General features: G+C 35.2%; 2 protein-coding genes and 1 non-coding gene across 3 annotated transcripts in view; 2 read left to right on the forward strand and 1 right to left on the reverse strand.

Annotated features, from left to right (window-relative positions):
- Window positions 1-5,078: 5,078 nt before the first annotated feature.
- LOC110451169 (transmembrane protein 72-like) lies at window positions 5,079-16,167 on the reverse strand. Its single transcript, XM_021499033.1, has 6 exons — window positions 15,988-16,167; window positions 13,668-13,728; window positions 12,935-13,006; window positions 10,653-10,804; window positions 8,128-8,230; window positions 5,079-7,554 (listed from the first exon to the last, which is right to left on the reverse strand). Exons 1-6 carry the CDS (start codon window positions 16,073-16,075, stop codon window positions 7,452-7,454), a joined length of 579 nt encoding a protein of 192 aa, XP_021354708.1. The 5' UTR covers window positions 16,076-16,167; the 3' UTR covers window positions 5,079-7,451.
- A 177-nt stretch (window positions 16,168-16,344) lies between these two features.
- On the forward strand, window positions 16,345-16,417 carry Trnak-cuu. Its single transcript has one exon. It is a non-coding gene; the product is annotated as a tRNA-Lys (tRNA).
- Window positions 16,418-19,928: 3,511 nt separating this feature from the next.
- Window positions 19,929-24,754, forward strand: part of LOC110451170 (protein FAM149B1-like) — a 76,971-nt gene continuing 72,145 nt past the window's right edge. Inside the window, exons 1-2 of the mRNA XM_021499039.1 lie at window positions 19,929-20,026; window positions 20,178-20,298. Of these exons, the coding sequence (XP_021354714.1) occupies window positions 20,252-20,298 (47 nt within the window). The 5' untranslated portion in view covers window positions 19,929-20,026; window positions 20,178-20,251. The remainder of the gene's footprint in view (window positions 20,027-20,177; window positions 20,299-24,754) is intronic.

Below are 24,754 nucleotides of genomic sequence, written 5' to 3' on the forward strand. Positions count from 1 at the left end.
AATCCAATATGGCCACCACGGCTGCCATTTTGAAAAACTATTTCAAACTTAAAGTAAAGATCTACTTGGCCGATTGAACTGAAACTTTGTAGGAATGATCGAATCATGGTCCTGACAAAGTGTTGTTATTTTTCGGGTCAATCAGAAATACAATTTGGCTGCCATGGCCGCTATTTTGCTACTAAGTTCTAATAGGCCGATCTCACTTAAAATTGGTCTAGGAATGATCAGCTCATGGTCCTGACAAAGTTAAGTTAACATTATACTATTTTTTACTCAAATTGGTACATATTTCAACAACAAAAATAAATACTATAGACTCAGGTGACCGTTAAGGCCCATGGGCCTCTTGTTCATTTTAAATACTGTATTGATGCTTGCTAAGTATTGTAGACAAGCAGCTGTTGGTATTTGTAGAAATCTATGCAGACCTGGAGATTGGTAGAGCAGGCAGGGGGCATGGTTAGGATGAAGCCCACCCACAGGCAGGGGGCATGGTTAGGATGAAGCCCACCCACAGGCAGGGGGAACGACTGGGGAAGTGGCCCTCCCTCATGCAGGGGGCATGGACCATCCAATATCACACTCATCTGCCAGGTCATTTATATATACATTGAAAAAAAAAAACACATTTCAAGTGCAGCTTAAAAAGTCCTGAAAAATGGCCACATATTACCTACCACTCTTCTTTAATCACATCCATAAAAAAGTCCACACAACCCACTATAACAGTTAACAGTGTACCTCCTTCCTGTCTGTAGTTATCGGGTTGACTGTGAGAGCCTAGTGCTGTAGTCTACCTTGGCAGTGTTATTTGCTTGTCTGTTAGACCAGGAAATCCTGGAGCTGTGACAAATGTTCACATTAAATGAATATCATGTTTAACAAATGATTTTGTACAAAAGAGTGAAATTCTTTGAATGAACAAAAGTTTATTAATGCACTTGCAAATTAATTATTTTGAGAAAAATTCACGATCCCAAGAAAATAATAAGCATTGTACATTATTTCCCTTTTTAATCTGTTTGCTCTGTGTGGTCAAATTTTGTGAAATTATTGTGTGAAATAATTATGTTCTTTTCTTTGTGAAATTTGATCACACCATTTATACCCATTTGTATAGTCCACAAACAATACTTGTGATGGCTTGGCTAGAGACATTAGAAGCATTTTGCCACTAATTCCCAACTCGGGTCATCCATATAGCCACAAGATTGGTTGTATGTATATAGCGGACGAGTGCCCGTATTGTGGTGATGTTTCCTGTACTACCTGTAATGATCTGATTGATGTGCTTAGTCTACCATGTTTTAATATTGTGAACAGTTTGCTACCATCGGATAATGCATTTAAGTTGTTTTAGTGTTAGTTAAATGACCTACCAAGCCACGTGTTGAAGTTTGGCAGGTGTAGGGACATACTTCTGCACAAAACATGGTTGAGAGCATAATTTTACCAGAATACTTTTTTCCATTGGTTTATGTTACTTAAACGTTTTTCTAATGATAGGTAGACATTCCTGATTTCCCAAAGAGCTATATTACAACTCAGCAAATTTTTATTTATGATCATGTGCCATCTCTTCTTTTTGAACATTTTGTTCTGTTGAAAAGATTGATTTGCTGCTGCTTGGCTCTACAGGTTTATATGGACGTAGATTCTTGTGTATTTGATGCAGTGTGAGGTATGAAACACTGGTTGTTGTTCTGGAAACATGTCAACATTCCCCTCATGGCAGGTCAAATTGTCTGGCAAAAATACTCTTCAGCCTTGTGTGCAGTTAGGTTATGTGTCTTCTGTGGAAATCTCAAGGATAAAATAATAAAAATTGAGTATTGTATAGATTGTCTTTTGTTTTGTATATAATACACCATTGTAAGAATGTCCTTTGTTTTTAAACCCCCCACAACGAAGTTAGAGGGGGGTATACTGGAATCAGTTTGTCTGTCTGTCCTCCTTCCAAAGTAATAGACCAACTTCAACGAAACTTTCTTTCGAAGTTATGGCCCTTTGTTGAAAAAAAAAAAAACTTTTTGTCCGGACAACTCCTCCAAAACTACAGGGCCAATTTCAACAAAAGTTTTCAGATATGATAACTACCACCGGATGTTCTGCATCCAGGTATTATTTTTTTCATTCTGACCCTTTTGCAGAGTTATTGCCCTTTGTTGAAAAATGCTTCCCTGCACAATTTCTTCAAAACTACTGGGTAGATTTCAATGAAGGTTTTCAGATATGATAACTACCACATGATGATCTGCATCCAGGTATTATTTTTTCATTCTGACCTTTTTCTATGAAGTAATGGCTCTTTTATAAAAAAAAAAATACTTGTTCAGACAACTCCAAGACTATGCGGCCAATTTTAACAGAACTTTTCAGATATGATAACTACCCGCTGATGTTATGCAGTCCACGTATTTTTTTCCCAACCCATTTTTATGCAGTTATGGCCCTTGTTCAAAAATTCTTTCCCTGACAGCTTCTCTTAACCTACTGGGCCGATTTCAATGAAGGTTTACAGATATGGTAGGTAGTCCATCGTCCGTCCATCAACTTTTTCTTTTAGAACGACTTCTTTGGAAGAACTGGAGGACCTAGGGTCATGATATTTTGCAACTAGGTATCTGGGATGGAGTGCTATAAAGTTTCTCATTAAAATGACCTTGACCTACTTTCAAGGTCACAAGGGTCAAATATGTTAAAAACATTGAACAACAATATCCTAAGAACCATCTGGACTAGAGTCGTGACATTTGGGTATGTTATGAAGACCAGCAGTGCAAATCTTTTTCTTCATTACAGTAATGAGGTCAAAGGTCAACTTAAAGTGCTAGCTGGAGTTAAAGGTCAATGTGGGTTAAAAGCTTTAAAAGTAAAATTTCAAACAACAATATCTTAAAGAACCTTTTAAGAGATGTTAAAATGTCTTGTGTTCTAGTTACCAAATTCGGTCTGAAGTTACCTATATGTCAGTTTCATGTAACAAAAGGAACAGGTGAGTGATACACTCCCTCTGGGCCCTTGTTTCAATTCTAGCCTTTTTAAGGAGTTATGGCCCTTTGTTAAAAATCTTTGTCCTGACATCTCTTCCTTAACTACTATGATGATTTCAGCAAAATTTGTTCATCTGGGCTAACAAGATTTGGTTTGCAAGTATGTTTTGGCATTGGGAGGGAGTACAGCAAGTATGTCAGTGACCTATATACTTAAATAAATGTACAGCTCCGTCAATAAAGAAATCATAACTGGTGGAAGACTGGATTGCTTTGCAATGCTTTGGCTTACAGTTCTAGTTTGATATAATACACCATTGTAAGACATACAAGAATGTTACATCCACCTGTTTGCTTAGTTTAATCCAAAAAATGACCATAAGGTTGAGAAGCTCAATAATTTCAATGTATTGATGGGAAGGTGTCATTCAGGCTTGGTGATGGTATCGTGCTGTAATTATGAAAAAACCTCCAACTTAAAATTCTCCCATACTTTGTAACAAGTGTTCAGTGTATGTACAGTTAATGAAATGGCCCTTTAATAAACCCAACAAAAAGTGGAGTACTTAGTATACATAAAGTGCTTGTACTGTCCCTTTGTTTACATAACCTTGTCACCACAACCAGTCCTAGTTTTCAAACATATTTTGTGTTGAGATTATGATGTGTTAAGAGAATCTTATGAATATTAACACATTGTAAAATGAGGTCACTTGAGGTCCCTGTGTTCAAAAAATAAAGAGCAGGTCACATCGTGGCCAAGATACAGCCAAAAGAAGTCGGTGGAAAGGGACAAAATTCTTGTAAAGGGCATCACTCGTTGCCTTTGGCTTTCTAATATGACCAAGTATATCGGCCAAGTATGTTTTGTTAAATTCATTCATTTTTAGGGAAACAATTCTGTGGGACAAACTGCACTATTAGGTTGTACAACAATGGAGTATGCTTGTCAAATCTTCATTGCAATCCAATGATGCGGAATGAACTAATGTATCGGTGTGCCTTGTGTGACCAGATATTCATAAATTCTGCTCATTATCAAACTAAGCCTCTAAGTTCTAAATAAGTATCTGCTGACCAACATTGAGGCCCCTTTCCGGTTTGTCAGTTGTTAAATGTTACATTGTCGGGTATAAATCCTGATGGATCAGCAAATATTTATGCAGGCATTACAAGGCTTTGTTGAGGCTCGCCTGAAAGCGGCATCAGTTTACTAGGTCCAACTTTGTTTCATAAACGAACAACTCTGGTCCAACTGTTTGGATCATTATAAACAAATGCTGCTTTATTGAAATCTGATAATACTTTGGAAGGTTATCGAATGGATATGAAACTAGATTTAACTTGAAGGGGGAGCCTTCGGGAATACCCCTGCTTTGATTGATCAGGAATTGGTGGGAGTGATGGGCATGTGGATTGGAAGAATCAAGTGAAGAGTTTATATGCTGCAAGTTTCACGTTACGTAGGTCAGAGGTCACGGTAGAGGTCACAGTGACCTACATATGGTACGCGACACACCACTTTCCATGCAGTACCCATAAACCAAGATTCATAACTGTTGGTGAAATAGTAAGGGAGATATGCTTCAGAAACCTTTCCGACAACATTATGTAGGTTAGAGATCACAGTGACCTACATGTGGTACGCGACACCGCCTTCCCTGCATGTACCAACAAACCAAGATTCATAACTATAGGTGAAATAGTACCGGAGATATGCTCCAGCAACCTCTTTGACAACCTTATGTAGGTCAGAGGTCACGGTAGAGGTCACAGTGACCTACATATGGTACACAACACACCGCCTTCTAAGCATGTACCCACAAACCAAGATTCATAACCCTAGGTGAAATAGTAAGCAAGATATACTTTGGAAACCTTTCGGACGGACGGACACACAAATCAAACACTATATACCCTCTCTGCGAACACCCGAGTAGACAGTCAAGTTAAGGTTGTCCTGATGAGCCCGACTTCGTCGAAGCTGGGGTATAATAATAAACGGACAGGAAAATGACAGTTTTACCATAATTTGGCCTGTCCCAGACAAATATGTAATAAAAATAACAGGGGAAAAAAATATTCTTGTAAAAAATTTATTCACAAGACATTCCATTTTCCAAATTTAATATTTCTATATATACGATCACAGGTATTGAAGAGGCATTCTAATACGTTGTTCATTACTGCTGAACATTTCTATTCTTGATTAAGCTTACTGTTTTAATTACACAACTGAAAGCATCATAATATAATCCCTGTACCACTGCCGAAAAACTACCTGAATGACAGTTGCTTTAATAAATCATCTCTTAAATTGAAAAGAAACCCATACTTGTGTAAACTTTTATGAACAAATAATAAAGATGAAATATATTTATCAATAACAGTATTCGGAGAATAAAAAAGCAGTGGGGCCAGACCAAAATTCAAACCCTAGACCTCCGATCACAATACTGTTGCTCTAACATAGTTACCTTGTACGCAGTGGTTTCCTGACCCAGCCCAGCTAATGATATCCAAAATGAAATTAAGGGGAGACTACTGTATGTATGAAAAAATAGTGGAATTCTCTAATGTTCTTTCTGCAATGGGACAGGGATCCTTGAATGGAACATCAGCAAGGCACTTATCCTGAATACCAAGGGACGTAGCGGCCCTTTAGGTACCCACATTGTGGTCGTTGCTGAAGCTACCAGTAATGGTTTGTAAGGCACAACAATACAAACTGCACTTCTAATGTGAAAAGCAAAAATATTACAATATTACTCATTTGGTGATCATTATTCTTGGACAGATCAAAGATCAATATGATGATAATAGGCACAAGTTACACTAAAGAAACACATGCTGACAGAAAAACTTAGCGCTGTAGTAAATAGTAACTTATACACAAATCCTAGGCAAAAGTGAAATATATAAATAAATAGGTTTTAAACAACAACAAACTTCATAATTTTTATATTAAAATCCAAAATGGTTAGAGATTCTTTATCAGTGGACACAGATCATAGAAAATAAAGTGTTTTATAAATACATTTAATTATATACTCAATTCTGACCGAGATGTAGGTAAAGTTGGTTTTGATAACTTGGGGCACTTGATGTATTAGTCGTTGTTAGGATACAGAAGTTTCAATGGCTGTTTGGTAAACATGAGAAATAAACACTACCACCACTGTTGATATTACAGAAAATCTTGGTAAACATGAGAAATAAACACTACCACCACTGTTGATATTACAGAAAACCGTAGCGGTATTGTAGTTTAAGGTTTTGATTTGTAAACTATTTCATATCTGGAAAAAAAAAATCAAAAGTGTTGTAACATTAAATACAAAAATACACAATCTCATTGACAGTAAAAATGAACACTTCAATCCTGGGAAGAGATTCCTTACACGCTTTACCCTGGTAATAACACAGACTTAACCCTGGTAATCATACAATACACTTCGTGAGGATGTTGAAATACAGCTGGCATACTATGAATAATTAATCACGATTTTATTGATGGAGCAAATTTAATGTAGATCAGGATTTTTGCAAGTCTTTCCAGGTGATGAAATAAAAAATATTACATCTGCTTTGACTAGATGGAAAAGTAAATCACTACAGAACCAGAAATTCAGATGCTAAAATTTGATTTTAAAATTATTTGAAAAATAACCTGATAAACATTTAATATGTAATGTGATCTAGGAGAATACTCAGAATGTAAATGATATGAGTCGTTGCTATGATACGGTGATAAATTGTATTAAGTATCTCATGATTTGGATTCATATTTGTTCGACATTAAGATACATTTGTAACACACATGTTCATCCTACACAGTACTGATCTAAAACACAGCCAAACATTCATATAATTAAAGCATAAAAATGGTATTTGTGTTATTAAAACGAATAAAATATCAAACAACAGGTTTTGTTCGATGCCCGAGATAAATACAGCGATATTCAGGTTTTGTTCAATGCCCGTGGTAAATAGTGATATTAAAAACACTCGTACTCCTAGATATTAATGTGTACAACTCACTACAGACACGCTGATTTTTTATATTGATGTCACATTTATACTCTGTGTCAAAGAATTGTCTTAGATACATCTAATTCTGTAACTAATTCTGTCCAGTTGTAGCAAACTTATTTTTAGGGTCCGTATATAGATATGTGGAGATTATGTTTGTTTAAATTAAATTAAAGGTTGCCAAAAGAATGGCTTGCACTGAAGTAAAATTGTGATCTTTATGACTTAGCTTCATTGTATAAGACTATCACACTTTCTCACCAAAAAACACACACAATGATGATGATGTTGTCAACCACACATGATGGACGCAAGCACTAACAAGGGAGATAACCAACAAGCACTTTCTGAACACACATGCAAAGGAATGCAATGTGAAGAGTAATTAACTATACTAGCACAAAGAGTAGACAGTAGACATATTTAAAGTTCCAGGATCTCTTGTTGATCAGCCACACACACTATAGCTCCATCATCTATGGGATTCAATATGTTATCCTCCAAATCTTCCTGGATATCATCAAACCTGTGGACAACAACAACAGTTCAACACATTACAAGGTGTAGCTCCATGTAATAGATGTCACATTTTACACCAGTAAACTTCAAAGGGAACCAAGGGCAAAAATATTTAAATGGGAAACAAAATATTGAATGGGCTAAATTAAGCTACTGGCCAAAAATCACAATGATGGGCCTGTTGGTTATTGAAAATGTTTAAAGATGTTTAGCTCACCTGGCCCAAAGTAGCATGCTGTGGTGAAGTGCTACCAAGTTTGTTCAAATGAAATGACCCTGACCCACTTTTAAGGTCACTGGGGTCAAATGTTTTAAAAATCTTTAACAACCGATTTGACGTTTTTTAAAGAAACATTTTCGGTATAAATCCTGACTGACCTGCAAATGTTTATGCAGGCATTGCAAGGCTTTGATAAGGATTGCCTGAAAGCAGCATCAGATTACTAGGCCCGACCTTATTTCATAAACAACTCTGGTCCAACTGGTCCTACCGCGATAAAACAGGATTTATTACCACAGGGCAGTGTAAGGGTTAGCAGGCCTAAAACCATTCCCTTACATCATTATACAGTGACCTTACCTATCATATGTTGTTTCTTGAGGCAGCTTTTGGTGAGTTTCCTCATTCATGCTCCCAAATGTTTTAATTATATAAAATATAGCACTCATCATCAGCATGACACCTGTAACACAAAAACACAATACACTAGTGATAAAATTAATGATAACTTAAATCCTGAATAATCTCTTCTAACCTGTAACACACGAACACAATACACTTTGCATAAAACTAATGATAACAGACCAAACAAGTTAATATAACCTGAATACTCTGTAACCTGTAACACACAAAAACAATAGAGTTTAGTGATAAATAGTATACACAGTAACTAGTTTAATAACCTGCAACTCCTCTCACTTCACCTTTTCCCAATATTTATTTACCATAATATCTGAGGTTGCACTCTAGATACTTGAAAAGTTTTCTCACCTTCGGTTCACTTTTTTTATTATTTTTTTTTATTTCTTTACATTTATATTTCATAAGGACTTGTGTAAATGACAAAAACAAACATGTTTATCCATCTGGAAAGGCCATTTTGATTTACAGTAATGTCAACTTCAGTAACAAAATATGGCAATTTAAACATGCATATTTTTCATAATAGAATATAATTTTAGTTCAATCTCTGAGACTTCTAAAACATATGGAATTTGAGAATTTTAAAACTAATGAATATCAAATTAAACAGAAATTCCTTTGAAGAAAAAACAAACACTCAAGTCATTTTTAGTGTTGCACAAAGACACTATGAATACCTCTAAAATGTTTTACTAGTATAAACACTTACCTAAAGAGTTTCTGCATTTAAAATGTAGTCTTTCTATGCTAATTTTCAATTCCTGTATACCTATTAGACACCTTACTTCAACATTAATTAAGACATTGGAGGCTTTTTACTCCCATTAATGTATAATAGAAATAAAAATAACTCAAATTGATATCACTACTTAAGGTATCATTCATGTGTATCATGTTTTTCATTATATAGGTCAAGAAGTATAAAAACATCACCTTGACTGCCATCATTAAATTATCTAAACGTTATATATGGGTTTTACATATACATGTTTATAGCTGATAACATGTCATCTCCTTTCACTTTTTCAACATTTATTACAATAACACTTATATGTAAAATAAGGAAATTCAAAACTACCTGGTACTTCATTATTTTTTAACATCTTTAACTTACTTAATAACGCTACATGTTTAAAATTTGAATTTAACAATTATGAGTTCCAAAAACTCAAGTCAATGGCTATACGGGTTGACATCTATAAATAGGCTGTTACGACATACCTGATATAATGGCTAATCAGGCTATAAATAGGCTGTTATGACATACCTGATATAATGGCTAACCAGGCTATAAATAGGCTGTTACGACATACTTGATATAATGGCTAACCAGGCCATAAATAGGCTGTTACGACATACCTGATATAATGGCTAACCAGGCTATAAATAGGCTGTTACGACATACTTGATATAATGGCTAACCAGACCATAAATAGGCTGTGACGACATACCTGATATAATGGCTAGCCAGGCTATAAATATACTGTTACGACATACCTGATATAATGGCTAATCAAGTTATAAATAGGCTGTTACAACATACCCGATATGATGGCTAACCAGGCTATAAATATACTATTACGCTTACCTGATATAATGGCTAACCAGGCTGTCAATAGACTGTTACAACATACCCGATATAATGGCTAACTAGGCTATAAATAGGCTGTTACGACATACCTGATATAATGGCTAACCAGGCTATAAATATACTGTTACAACATACCTGATATAATGGCTAACCAGGCTATAAATAGGCTGTTACGAAATACCCGATATAATGGCTAATCAGGCTATAAAAAAGCTGTTACGACATACCTGATATAATGGCTAGCCAGGCTATAAATATACTGTTACAACATACCTGATATAATGGTTAACAAGGCTATCAATAAACTGTTACAACACACCCGATATAATGGCTCCTGATATAATGGCTAACCAGGCTATAAATATACTGTTACAACGCTAACCAGGCTATAAATAGGCTGTTACGACATTCCCGATATAATGGCTAACCAGGCTATAAATATACTGTTACGACATACCTGATATAATGGCTAACCAGGCTATAAACAGGCTGTTACGACATACCTGATATAATGGCTAACCACGCTATAAATATACTGTTACGACATACCCGATATAATGGCTAATCAGGCTATAAATAGACTGTTACGAAATACCTGATATAATGGCTAATCAGGCTATAAATAGGCTGTTAGGACATACCTGATATAATGGCTAACCAGGCTATAAATATACTGTTACGACATACCCAATATAATGGTTAACCAGGCTATAAATAGGCTGTTACGACATACCTGATATAATGGCTAACCACGCTATAAATATACTGTTATGACATACCCGATATAATGGCTAATCAGGCTATAAATAGACTGTTACGAAATACCCGATATAATGGCTAATCAGGCTGTAAATAGGCTGTTACGACATACCTGATATAATGGCTAACCAGGCATCGTGAGGCTCTATAAAACATGGCACAGCTAAAAGCAAATAAAGCACTCCTTTCTTCCAATGGTCTATCCATAAAACACACGCCCACATTTTAAGACAACAGGAAGCAGATTCTTCTTCATCATCACCACTGAAAAAGTTAAAAAACAAAACAGGTCATATTATTGTTGTAAAGAAAAACAACAATCACCTTCACTGTTCTGCCACTACCTAGGTACTCAATTTTATTACACAGGGTTTTACTTCAAATACCCCCCATTTTCTATTACAGGATCCCTAAAATGTGAAACATGTTGCCACATGACCCCCTGAAATGACAACTTCAAAAATTCCACTCTCCAAATTGACTTAAAGCAATGAAAACTGAAAATTGTCATTTATGAGGACCTCAAATATTTATCTAGGACCCCATTTTCAACCAAAGGGGTCACAAGGACCCTTAAAGCCAAAATGGGATGTAAAATCCTTTGTACAATTTCATATTCATATTCAGAGTCAAGTCAGCACTTACAGCAGTGCCAGCAAGTTTTGAAAAATTAGACAAATATTATAACAAATGTAACAGATTTCTGCAGGACAGCGATAAAATCTACTAGCCCTTTGTGTCAGGCTATAGTGAAATTGTACACCCCTGTCTGATACCGGTAGGTGTATAGCTGGTAGCATGTATGCCATGACTTATTACAAATACAGGGAGCTATCACATATTTATATATAATAGCTACAGAGAAGTCAGGGATCAATCTAGGTTTTTCAGACTTAGGGGAAATTAAAAATTTTGATACAAGGCTTTAGCGTCATGAAGGTAAAAGATAAATGTTTTGTCCAACATACATGTGTGCAGTATATTTCAATTTATAATCGCTTTTAAGCTTAAAATTGTAGATTTTTAAAAAATTATATGAAGAAAATGTATATATGCAGTATTATGCAACTGTTGACTTTAAATAAAACATATAGGGAAAAATGCTATTTTCTTGTAAAAACAGGGAAAATTTGAAGCACATAGGGGGAATTTCAAAGAACAGGGGAATTTTCTTCTGTAGGGGAAACTACCCATAAACGGTAATGAATCAAGTCTAGATTGATCCCAGGAAGTACAAGTCTGGGTTTTCATATACATCTTTCCATATATATCACTTGCTTATAATTAAAAGAAACTATGTATTGCTTTTAAAAGATTTTCAGTTTCATGGATGTTATTTGAGTTCCCTAAGAAAAAAGCTGTGAAAATCAACATAAAAGTGCATTATACATATATATTCTGTTCAGTTTTCAAAACTTGTTTCTCCCACAACCACTGTAGGTTTCCTCACTCATGGCTCGTTAGATAAACCTGGAAGGAGTTGGTAAACATTTTTGGATATCCACTAGTGGGTAACACCCTGGACGTGATTTCATTGGTCAATCATGAATTTATGACGACACGTATCAATGCTTTTCAACATCATTTTCCATTTTGACGTCATGTTCCATGGCAATTGTTTCCCCCATCGAAAACACACATAATGTATTTTTCAATGGGAAAAGGTGGGTTTTCAGATAAAATATGAATGCTGTGGGTGAAACAGGTTCCCAAACGAGTGATTGTTGGTTATCACATTTATCTAACTATCGTTAGTTAACTTTCAAATTGTAAAAGACACTCGATAAACCTTGTGTCTTTATAAAATTTGAAGATTAACTATAAACACAAGTTAGATAAACCAAAACTAAGCATGTGAAAAATAATTACTTATACTGTGTAGATGATGTCTTTCTACGAAGTGGTAAATCTTATACTGTGTAGATGATGTATTTCTACTAAGTGGTACAATCTTATACTGTGTAGATGATGTCTTTCTACTAAGTGGTAAATCTTATACTGTGAAGATGATGTATTTCTACTACGTGGTACAATCTTATACTCTGTAGATGATGTCTTTCTACTAAGTGGTACAATCTTATACTGTGTAGATGATGTATTTCTACTAAGTGGTACAATCTTATACTGTGTAGATGATGTATTTCTACTAAGTGGTAAATATTATACTGTGAAGATGATGTATTTCTACTACGTGGTACAATCTTATACTGTGTAGATGATGTATTTCTACTAAGTGGTACAATCTTATACTGTGTAGATGATGCATCTCTACTAAGTGGTACAATCTTATACTGTGTAGATGAAGTATTTCTACGAGTGGTACGATACAAAAGTATAACACTGCTCTTTTGACACATTGAATCATTGTGTGCATGTCAAAATCCAAACACTCACCTTTTTAATATTTTCACACAAAAATCAACGAAAAACACAACCTCTAGAAAAGTTACAATCACAGCTTCAGCTCTGAAATAATAATAAAATAAAAATTAACAAATCATACATTATTCTTTAAATGACATTCTGGTATGTACTAATGGGTATATTAAGATATCAAATGAAGGATAATTAACATAACTGTTTTCGGTTATATCCATTCATACAAGTTAATTCTATAGTATATACACTTAACATTATTGTAGGAGTTTCTTTAAGTATCAATTAATACATGGCCAACAAATGATCAATATGTCATACATTTTTTCGTCAAATTACAGATACCTAGGTTTAATGGTACATTTAATTTTTCTTTATATTTTTATGATACAGTGTATCCAAGAGTATTTTACCAAAATTTTACAGGTCATTTTTATTGATGTCTGGCCATAAAATTTGCAACATCCAGATCTAAAGAAATCTATACTTTGTATTTGAATGAAAGTCACAAATCAAATGTGAAATCAAATATGTATTTCTTAAACTCTCTAAGAGTTGTGTAAAGATCCTTCACAATCAAAATGGATGCCATCAAACTGAGATTTCTGATCACAGCGATCAAACCAACCCCCAGTTCAGCTACGCAATGGATGTAGCGCTAGCAGATTAGCTAGCATGGGTGCTGGTCAGAAACACCCAATACAGCTACACGATTACCTGGTTTGATCACCTGTGCACTGTTGATACTTACAAAAGAATGAATCCAACATATCGACCATAGAAGGCTTCCTCTACACCTATTCCCCATAGAACTGCAGGTACATGTAAAAAAAAAAACATCAATTACAATGCAAGTACAAAACAATTCATTTCAATGGGATTTCAATATACCGTTACCCTTGAGAGAATTTTTTGACTACGCAAAATAAGCTTTGACTCTTAAGAGTTTTTAAAAAGACATATTTAAGCATTGAACTGTTTTTGTATGGTATTTATGATCTATTTGAATGACACAGCTTTGCAAGCAAACAACATAATGCGTGCTAGCGCATTATGATTTGTTTGCTGCAAAGCTGTGTGATTTAAGTTTATCAATAAAACTCTGAGCTGAAAGTTAGATTTGAAATTGTTTCGATTTTTCCCCGGAACAAATTTCGCGCATGAACAAATACAGTGAACACCGTAAATCCGACCTTGCCCTCCACGAGGTAGTTATTTTTGGAAGTTAATTCAAACTTTTCTCTTTGCTCATTTTGTGAAGAATCCAGGCGTGAATTTATTTGTTGATTGTATGGGAACCTGAAAACAGTCGTTAGATTCTATAACATCCTCGTTATTTGACATGTCGTCAGAAACTGAGGAATGGTGGATGATCAGTAGGTTTGTAACATATGTGTCAGTAGGTCTATAGAATATGTGTATTTCAGACATTTGTAACGAACCCCTGTTGATCAGTGCAGTGTAACAGACGATATTTCTGATAAATTGCATGAGCGTTTTAATTGTTTCCATTGCCGGCATTGGTGATTTCAAGCGATGTGCATTTTGTACGATATTGCAGACATTGGTCTTGTTTTCGTTGTAATAAAAGTGTTTGTTATTTTATTTTGCAAATAAATTTACAATGGCATTGTGAGATTTCGATATTTCAGCAGCCGTCATGTTTATTTATATTGGATATTGTAGTTCCAGTTATCAGTGGTGTATTAATACGCTAAGAATTATGTCTCGTGATGCATGGGAATTAAAGTCCCATCAACGACACAGCTTTCAAAGAGGCTATATAGTGACGATGCTATGCAAATGTAAATATATTTTTTTAACTTGCTAAATGCCAAGATTGAACTGAAAGCTCTGATCTATGAATCCTATATATATACACTCATTTTCAGCAAGAATTTGAGGAAAATTGGGTCATGGAAGGTCAAATATACACCCAGGCATACATTTAAGTTATATTTATAAAACAATGGCATCATTAGATAACGAGATATTGATCTGACTGGTTGACTCCTGTCCTTCTTCAAAAACACTCCTCAATATATCTAAAACTTTGTATGTTGACAAAATAATTATTCTATTTATAAGATTTTCTTTTAAAGCAGGTGATATATATTATCACTAGCAAAATATAACCAACCGATACTGTACGTAAATTAAGTTATCTCAGCACACTCTATCATGATCATAGCACAATGATAAAATAAATTGACACACCCAAAATACCAAATATATGCATTAATTGTATAATATAAGCTATAAGTGATTATTTACAGAAATACTGATAAGGGCTATTATATCTAACGCAATAGTTAAAGCACCTAAAATAAGACCAGTTAAAAATATATACATTGAGTAGTTTTAATTACCTTCACATAACACATTATATGCATCAAAAATGGAAATGCAATGCATTACTGCATAAAAAAAGCACCGCTATATTAATCTCGATCTATTCTCAGACTTGATGATTATAAAACAAGAACTGTGGACACATTAAGAAGTAATTCACATTAAGAAGTAATTGTGTGAAAAGTGGTCTGCTCTGAACAGATATGTACATGTCAATAAAGAGACTAAAATGCAATCATCTTTTTAAACTTGACAACTGTTGTTGAATTTATAGTTCTACATGTTTTGGAAGAATGTGATTACGATTAGGCCACCTTTATATGATATACCAGTCTCTCATGAAAGGCGTTTTCTGTCTAAATGTAGTTCAACGAACACTAACAGGTGACAACATAAAGCATATCGGATCAGCGAGAAAAGCATGTCACGACTTTCACGGCCGAGTAACTACAGTTTTGAAGAAAAATAAGGCACTTAACTGTCAGTTATTCTAAGAGAAAAAAATCATATTTATGTCAACATAAGTATTTATGAGTTACTTTAAAACTGAAAATAAAGCCTGTTTGACAATGATGCCTTTTACTCGAAAACGTAAACAAACTATCAAATTGGCTCTGAGCCAATACAATGAACGGAAAAAGTGGCGTGATAGACCACACCATAACATGTCCGTCACATGTTCTCAGACTCCGTAGTTCCACATGTGAACCAAGACTTACCAATACATGTTATAATTCCCCAGAATCTACAGAGCCAGAAGTAGAACTCCCAGAGGCAATATGTGCATTTACCGTCGCGATTTCCCATTACCGTCAAAAATAAAGTTTTACCACATTACATTCGCGCCCAACAACAAACAACATCGTGTTGCGAACTGATCCATTCGTAACCTCTCTATTTCAAAGGATTTTTTTCGGTGAGAAGTCAAAATATATAAAACTATGAAAAACAAGTAAACGGTTTGCTCGATACCTAGTGACTTGATAAAACCTTTAATAAAGGAAAATACTAAGTTAATGACATTTTCTTAATAAGTTTACAAATATAAAAAAGGAAAGGTCGTTAAGATAGTATGTGCCCGGCTAGCTCAGTCGGTAGAGCACGAGACTCTTAATCTCGGGGTCGTGGGTTCGAGCCCCACGTTGGGCGATTTAATTTTTCATTTTTTTTTGTTATGTCGATACAGGGATGTGTACACATCCCTGGTCGATAGAATTTTATTTGGTGCTATCATTTTATATCGCATATTATATTTAGTATGAAAAAATTTAAAGATGATTTCTTTTTATCAAATTAAAAAAAAAAATACTTTTCGTTAGAAGGGAAGCAACTCTTTCATCCTTAAATTGATAATGTTTTCCTTCGCGAGCTCTCGGGGACTGGAAACTGGAAAATAAAAGGTATGCCGAAGGCAAGAATATGTGTGAAGCAATCTATTACAAGCTATTTTGCTAAAAAAAAAACACATTAATCCTAACATTGACATTGACCTTTGACCAATGACGCTCATCAAGGCAAACATAACTGTAAAGACCGCTGTAACTGAGGTTCGGATTGATTCTACAGAACCACTTGGAAAGTTGGAATAGGAAGGCATCATATATATCAAATAGCACAAAACTACATATATCCTAAATTGTGTAAAAGTTCATTTAAATAAGAAGAAACAAATGACGGCACCGAGTTCAAATGAGTTGAAGCAAATTGAGCTACTCAAAAGATTGCATATCGTACGAGGAAAGTTAGATCTGGGGCGGTCAGCCCGCAGAAAGACTGGTACAGTACATTGAATGCTACACAGGCTATATGAAATCACACCCTTTAGAATGCACAAAGCCAACTTACACTGGATCAAACATTGTGTTCGACACCAGTACGACGGAGCTGGCAATGCAACAGGATATCAGAATGGATGTGCAAAACAATTAAAGAAAACCACTCCACGGGTTATGCGGATCATGAATTAAATCTTGTGTAGTAAGGAACCCATCTATGGATATAGGATTTCGAGACATGAGATTCAAGTCAAAAATTACAGAACCCATTGCCTTCCTCACTTTGGCAAATGTTCAACCCTAAGACCAAAAGTGGGGTACTGCAAACAAGGCGATATAAAACAAAAAAGTTAAGTTGGACGTATAGAGAGAAAATACTAAGATACCAAAGGTTGTTATTTATTGTAGTCGCTTAGAGGGCGCAAAAGTAAAGACACACTTTTGCAGTGGGTTCCCACATTAGTTGCCTTTACCAACATGCAGCGGGCCTGCAAAAGCTGGCCCTTGTTTTGTCCCCACCCCCTGGACTTCCTCACCATCTGGGTCATAACATGGAAACAGTTGGATCCCCATCCTCTAGTCGCATTCCCATGCTACTAGACTTGCGTTGGAACCGAGTCCCACCCCTGTCTGGGGACCTTCTCCCTTCGTCATTACATGGAACTAGTTGAGATCCCCACGCTATAACCATACAATTGTTAGGCATGAAGAGACGAATACACTTCGGTTACTAATTACTGCCGAGTCCCCTTGATTAATAGATCTGTTACAGTAAAATTACCATAAAAAGATTACAATACTGCAGGAGTATGGATTTAGATAACCCCCCCCCCCCCCCCCCCTGCAAAAAAGGGGTTGTGTTTGGGTAACAATCTTCGTTTATATATTCATTTTCCAATCTTCGTTTATATATTCATTTTCCATTTCCCGTTTCCAGATCAAATTATTTTACCAACTATACTGATCAGGGATTTGGCTTTTCCTTTTATTTCAACTGCTGGGCACCGCCTCTCTGCTGCAGGCAATCAGTATAACAATATAGGATGGCGGAGACATTTTTTACAACTTTTATACCACTGTTATGGTGGTCGGAACCGGGGAGCTAGTCCAACAGATACGTTACATAAGTTATTAAAACATGATATACGTTTTATAGATATGTTTAAGGTCCAAATTGCAATTTTTCAAAACTGCTAAACTTGCAATTTTAATTATTGAAAGTATAAATTGTACTTTTGACGATCATAATCATAAGTAAGCTAAAGGAAAAACTGAATTTAGTTATAATTTTAGCATTTTTTAATTATCATTTTTTTTTATATATATGTATAACTACGCTGATATATACTACTATATATTTACCCCTCAAGGTCCAGTCAGTGGTGTCAACTTTGATACATTCCGGCCATTATATTTATATATTTTATTTTTGGTCAGTTTACATTGGCAGCTGTCTATCACAGAAATCACATTAATCCTCCATCATTGGAAATCTCGATAGAGATTGTTGCGATGCCTCTTAATCTAGTTTACACATTTTTTCAGACATCCATCGATGGTTATTGTCCAAATATCATAGACGCAATGTAAACGAAGCGTGATTTTTTATAGTCAAAACTGTATATGATTTAAAATATCTAGATTGTCCGCATCAAAAAGTGATCCGATTTGGCCTGGTACTGATCCGATTTTGGTACTGCCACCTTAAGGATGTACTCTTCTGATGTTTCAAACACGTTCAAGTCTCGTTTTGATCTGTTGTAATGGTGTTTTTTTTAATATTTGACAAATTGTGATCAAGTTTATTAGCAAACACGCATCTGAAAAATATGTCAAAAAAACTAGATGCCTGTTGTTTGTAGAACTTTTTTTACAAGAATTTAAAAAAATTACCAATTCGGTGGCCATTTTGAAAATGTGTATTAATGTGCATTTCTTGTGCTTCAAAAAAGGCCAAAACTTCACTGAAATTGTCATTGTGTCGCCATTTTTAATTGTAGCAGGTTCAATTTTGCTGTACAACTTTATAATGTTCAATATGATAAAAATAATATGCAACAAACTGGAAAATTATACATTATTGATATTTTTTTTACGTATTTAGTGTAACTGAAACACTTTTGATTTTTGACCCCGAAAAAAGTAAAAAATAACACAAATGATAATGGGACAAAAAAAGAAGCACACTGACTCCCCATTTTTGTAGATGTTTTAGAAAGAGAAACACATTTTCATTTAAATCATTAAATATTAAAAAAAGTTAAATACCAGAACTTTTTATATCAAGCGTTTAATCTGTAAAAGAAATGGTAAAAAATAGGGGGTAGGGGTAACTTAAATCGGCTTTCTGAGTTAAAAGAATAAGATTAAGAAATTTTACTTTCATAATTTAAAAGAAAAAAATATTTTCTTCTATTCTACAAATATACATACATATCTGATAACACACTTGGAAGAAATTGTATGAATTTGTTCTGCAAATGGTCAAAACCCCAAAAATCACCTAAAATCACATGTTGTGTTAAATTGGTATCTTTGACCGATCATAGCACAAATTTTGCATTTTCTACTATGACATTAACTCCTTTTACCAAAAAAACATATAAGAAAAAAAGTTTAACATCCTTCATGTAAAAACACGAAAAGGAGAATGCTTTCTTGTTTTCGAGTTAATTTCTTTTAGTTACCTCACTAATCACAATGAAAATATGAAATTACGAAAACTGAGAAATAGGATTTTACACAACAAGAAACACGTGCTTCGATTAAGTTTACATAGTAACTAAGCAACGTTTCCTGAAACCGGGATATTTTCAATGATCTATGCGGTCGCACCTTGTACGCATGAGCAGAGGATAAGTTTGGGGAATTCTGGGATAAAAAATACCGCCATTTTGTTTGTTTGGATGTCGCCAACATTGAGAATGACAGTTCAATAATGTGTTACGAAAAACAGAAATACCTGCTTACATGACGAAAATAGGTACTTTTTTGTGGGATTTCCCCTTCTTATTCTGATATTTCTTTTATTGTTCATATTGTCATGATCGTAAAACAATGTTGTTTATTTACTGCAAAGCGTAAAGTTATTCTAGATTACACCTGTCATCGAAATATTGTCACTGTCATTTCAGAATTTGATGAAGATGTGCAAACATCACATTGATATGACCTTGTGCAGGGCAGTAACATATGACAGAAATCGAATATGATGATGACAGGAAGATATGTCAGGAAACCAGTACCTTTAGAAATGTAAGTTGACTAACAATCATTCACTGTTATTATACGCACCTGTCAAAAAACTGAAAAGTGCATATGTACCAGCTTGAGGCAGTGTCACGAATGATACATAATAGCAGGAAGTTTAAACAATAATTATTGACTTATGTGATAGAAGCTGTTGTATCTTATGTTGGGAAGTGAATGGTGTTGTTGTTAAAAACCCCTAATAATTCATAGGAATTACATTGACCTACATATTGCAAAAAGGCCTCTGAGTAGCTAAGAACACCTAGTGACTTATTTAAAAAGTGTACCCTGAAGGATACATTGGTCATTTAATTAATCCATAATTTTTCATTGACAATATTATTACTTTCCATTCATTTTAGATAAAAGAAAATCTTGTGTTCTGAACCTGAAATCTGTTATTGCATTCAGATTCTTTCAAAAGTAAGCCTAATGGGTCTGCCAACACAACCCATTCTTGCCTTGCATTCATGAAGCCTCACTGATGCTTGTTTGGAACTTGATAGGGACACACATGAACATCCTTGAACACCACATTTGTTTTGGTCTGTTCAAAACAATTTGAAATGTCAAGAGTTTTGTGTACTGACTAAAATGTGAAATAGCCTAGATGTATATTTACAACTAAAAGGCAGACAGGAATAATGTAATTATTGAGGCATGATGACTCCTCTGCATCTTCTATGTCTATGCTGTTCTGAACCAGTGCCAATGCTGACCTCAATTTGTTGTTATTGCAATCCCCATGAGGTCTGTACCACTATTGCACCATTCTTATTTGAGTCCATTCACAATTGGTCCACATGTAGTGGAACTAGACATATTTAAATTTGAAACTGATAGACTGTATACCAAATGCTACCATTATGACATTTGTAAACTGGCCATGTCATTCATAGCTGTATAAATTCCGAAGACATCACTATTTACAACCCAGGTTATCCTGACAAGCTCACCATTCTTATAACAGGAAAAAATAAAGAAATACATGGCCATGCATGCAAACTTTGATTCAAACCAGGGACCCTTCGAACTCTAAACGGATGCTCTACCAATTGAGCTACCTTGTCACCAACAATCGACCCAGTCCAGTTCTGCTACATATACTATGATAGAGAACATTGTACATATATGTACAATGCGAGGGAGGAATGTAGCGGAACTGGACTGGGTCAATCGTCGGCGACCAGATAGCTCAATTGGTAGAGCATCCGTCTAGAGTTTCGGAAGGTCCCAGGTTCGAACCCGGTCTGGCTGTGCATTTTTCCTCTCCTCTTACACACATCCACAGTGCAATGTCATCATGCCTATCGAGTCCATACTACATGTAACAAGTTCCCAGCTAGTTCCACTTAGGTTTTCCTCCAGTCCCTGGTACGAAATGAGCAATAATATATCATGCAAGTGAAGGTAGCAATGGTCTTTTCAGCTGCTTAGAGTCATTTTTTCACTGACACTTGTGAGGTTCACAATGACCCAACTTAAGGTAGAGATGGAAGCACATGGTCTCTTGAAAAGGTAAAGACTGAATGTCAATCACACAGCTTTGGCTCAACTATTTGTACGATGCCATGGTTCTACTTACTATGGCACATGAACATTTTACATTAAATCCTACATTCTGACTAGGTTTTATACAACTGCCAAGAACATCAAGGTCTCATGAATGCAATGCTTAAACATGTAAGTGTGACAGGCCTTTTATGAATTTACATGTAAGATTGACAGATTTCGGCCAGCCCGGCTTCAGTCCTTCTGATAAAAGTCATCTTAATGTGCGTCAGCTTTTTCCTGCAATTTCTGTCCCAAAATCGATTGCTTCCGGTCTGCCACAAACTTGTATTCCCCTCAACCCATGAATTAATCCAACACTATTGTAGAATCTGGTTGGTTTTGTCTTTTTTCGTGACAGTTTTATTAAATATGTATACAGGATTGTATGTGTTACTTTGCTAGCTCACTTTGTGAATCTGCAAGTATTTACTTATAATTATATCTGTATCTGAAATTATACAGGAAAAGCCCCCTAATAGATAGTCAGGTTTCAGGGAGATAAACACTGAATGTTAAATGTTCTGGAGATGGATTCATAGTGCTAAATTGATGACAAAATTGACACATTTGCACTGTAAAGACTACAGTTCCAATCTGTTAAAGTTTTGGGGAAGACAGATTTGTAAAAAAATATTGATGGCTATTGTAGGAAAATTGTTTGTAGATTCTATTGGCCATGATCATACTGAGGCTAAATAAATATATAGGTGTATTTTCAATTTCCTGACTGACCTTATTTTTCCTGTTACCCTAAAACATTTCATTGGTTTCTCAAATTGAGGCATGTAATTTATCCGTTTCCCAATCTGGAAATGAATAAGATTTTTAATTAATTTACTGTAGTCAAGTGTAGTGTAGTGCGAGATGTTTTAAATATAATGAAACAAACAATAAGTTAATGAAAAACAATTAAACCCTTGGTATTGTTATAAAATTAGAGAAGCTCCCCAAAACAATCTTTTTATGTTTAATTTATAATTAATAGCAACATAAGTTGTCTCATTTCGCTGGACACTGGTGAAATGAAAGGAAAACCTGAACTGAATACAATTGAAGAGAAAATCCATGGTAGAAATAATCTTGGACAAATGACATGATACTCATCCAGGGGAGATCACTCCAAAATAAGATCTGACACTACTAGACATGCTAGAGGTTTTATTTTTTATTTTAAGTAAAAGTTATTAATATTAACAAGGTTTAAGTAACACCTTACAGGTTAGAAATAGTGTTAAATGCACTACCTATGCTTTCATAGTAAATATAGAAAAATAAAATCTGACTACTGGGTGCAGTGGAATTATACCCGCCAGTCAGCTTGTATCACAGCTTCACAAGTGTCTGACTTAACCTATGATAATAACATCTGACTACTGGGCGCAGTGAAATTATACCCGCCAGTCAGCCTGTATCACAAGTGTCTGACTTAACCTATGATAATAACATCTGACTACTGGGCGCAGTGAAATTATACCCGCCAGTCAGCCTGTATCACAAGTGTCTGACTTAACCTATGATAATAACATCTGACTACTGGGCGCAGTGAAATTATACCCGCCAGTCAGCCTGTATCACAAGTGTCTGACTTAACCTATGATAATAACATCTGACTACTGGGCGCAGTGAAATTATACCCGCCAGTCAGCCTGTATCACAAGTGTCTGACTTAACCTATGATAATAACATCTGACTACTGGGCGCAGTGGAATTATACCCGCCAGTCAGCCTGTATCACAAGTGTCTGACTTAACCTATCCCCAGTATTTTAACTGTACTTAATAGTTGGTGAAATCCAATACAAGAATAAACATAAACACAATTTTAAAAAGAAGCCAACACATGTTAAGGGTGTCGTAATAATGATAATAATAATAATTTGAGGTTCTTATATATCGCTTTATCACAACCCAGTTTGTAGGTCGTCCCAAAGCGGTTCACAAATTATTATCCGTGGTTATAGGGCCTTTGCAACCAGCCAATATCTTTCTCAACTCCCTGGGGAGCATACAGCCGGAGCTGTCATTTTGGCGCTAACAGCTAGCATTCAACAATTCTAGCGCTGCCCAACCACATACTTATTTACAGCTGAGTAGACTGGAACAAGCGGAGTAAAGTATCTTGCTCAAAGATACAACACAGTGCCGTGCCAGGACTCAGAACACACAACCCTTCGGTCACCAGCTGTCCATGGTTTAAATACTAGTATGGAGATGTATTGCAATGCATTGAAAAAATATCATTCTGAAATACAATTTACTGTACAATTTTTGTTGTCGCCATTTCCTTAAAAGAAATACATACAGACCTTTATTAGATTTGAAGGGTAGGTTCCTGTTGGTCTGAAATTGTGGCAGTTCATTTTTGAAACTCTATTGCAAGAACAATATTGCAACCAGGTGGCTGTCTTGAGTTTTGATGGTTGAATTAAATCACTTGTGGGATTTTTATCCAATTTCACAAAAAGGTTCCCTCTTGTCATTAGCAGTACGATACATGTTCATTCGGTTTTTAATCTAATCATATATTGATATAACTGAATGGCTGCCTGATGGCCGTCTTAGATTACAGCAGTAAAAAATGCTATTGCAGATATTTAAAAAGTACTGGAAGTATCATGCTGAAATTTCAAACGTCTATTTCCATTTGTCCATAGTTGTGCACATTCAACTTAAAAAATCATCAAAATAGATCTCTTTTGTTTACAAGCTACTATTCTAGCCAATAGGTCAGTTACTTATTTTAAAAGGTCTTAGAATGGCAGATTCCAATATTCCTTTGAGACACCTTGCTCTTTAAACAACTTCTTATTAACCATGAAGCCTAGGGTCATGATAGTTAGCCTGTAGCATGCTGGTATGATGTACTATTCAACTTTGTACAGTATGAATGACCTTGACATATCAAT

Source organism: Mizuhopecten yessoensis, unplaced genomic scaffold, assembly GCF_002113885.1.
Source record: "Mizuhopecten yessoensis strain PY_sf001 unplaced genomic scaffold, ASM211388v2 scaffold5859, whole genome shotgun sequence".
NCBI classification, from domain to species: Eukaryota; Metazoa; Mollusca; class Bivalvia; order Pectinida; family Pectinidae; genus Mizuhopecten; species Mizuhopecten yessoensis.

Excerpts from the sequence above, each read along its gene's own strand:
- LOC110451169 (XM_021499033.1), bottom strand. The coding sequence starts at position 16,075 with ATGGGAAATCGCGACGGTAAATGCACATATTGCCTCTGGGAGTTCTAC. Across the intron at positions 13,729-15,987 it reads GGGAATTATAACATGTATTG|TTCTATGGGGAATAGGTGTA; the intron begins GTAAGTCTTGGT and ends ATGTACCTGCAG. Across the intron at positions 7,555-8,127 it reads CAAGAAACAACATATGATAG|GTTTGATGATATCCAGGAAG; the intron begins GTAAGGTCACTG and ends TGTTGTCCACAG.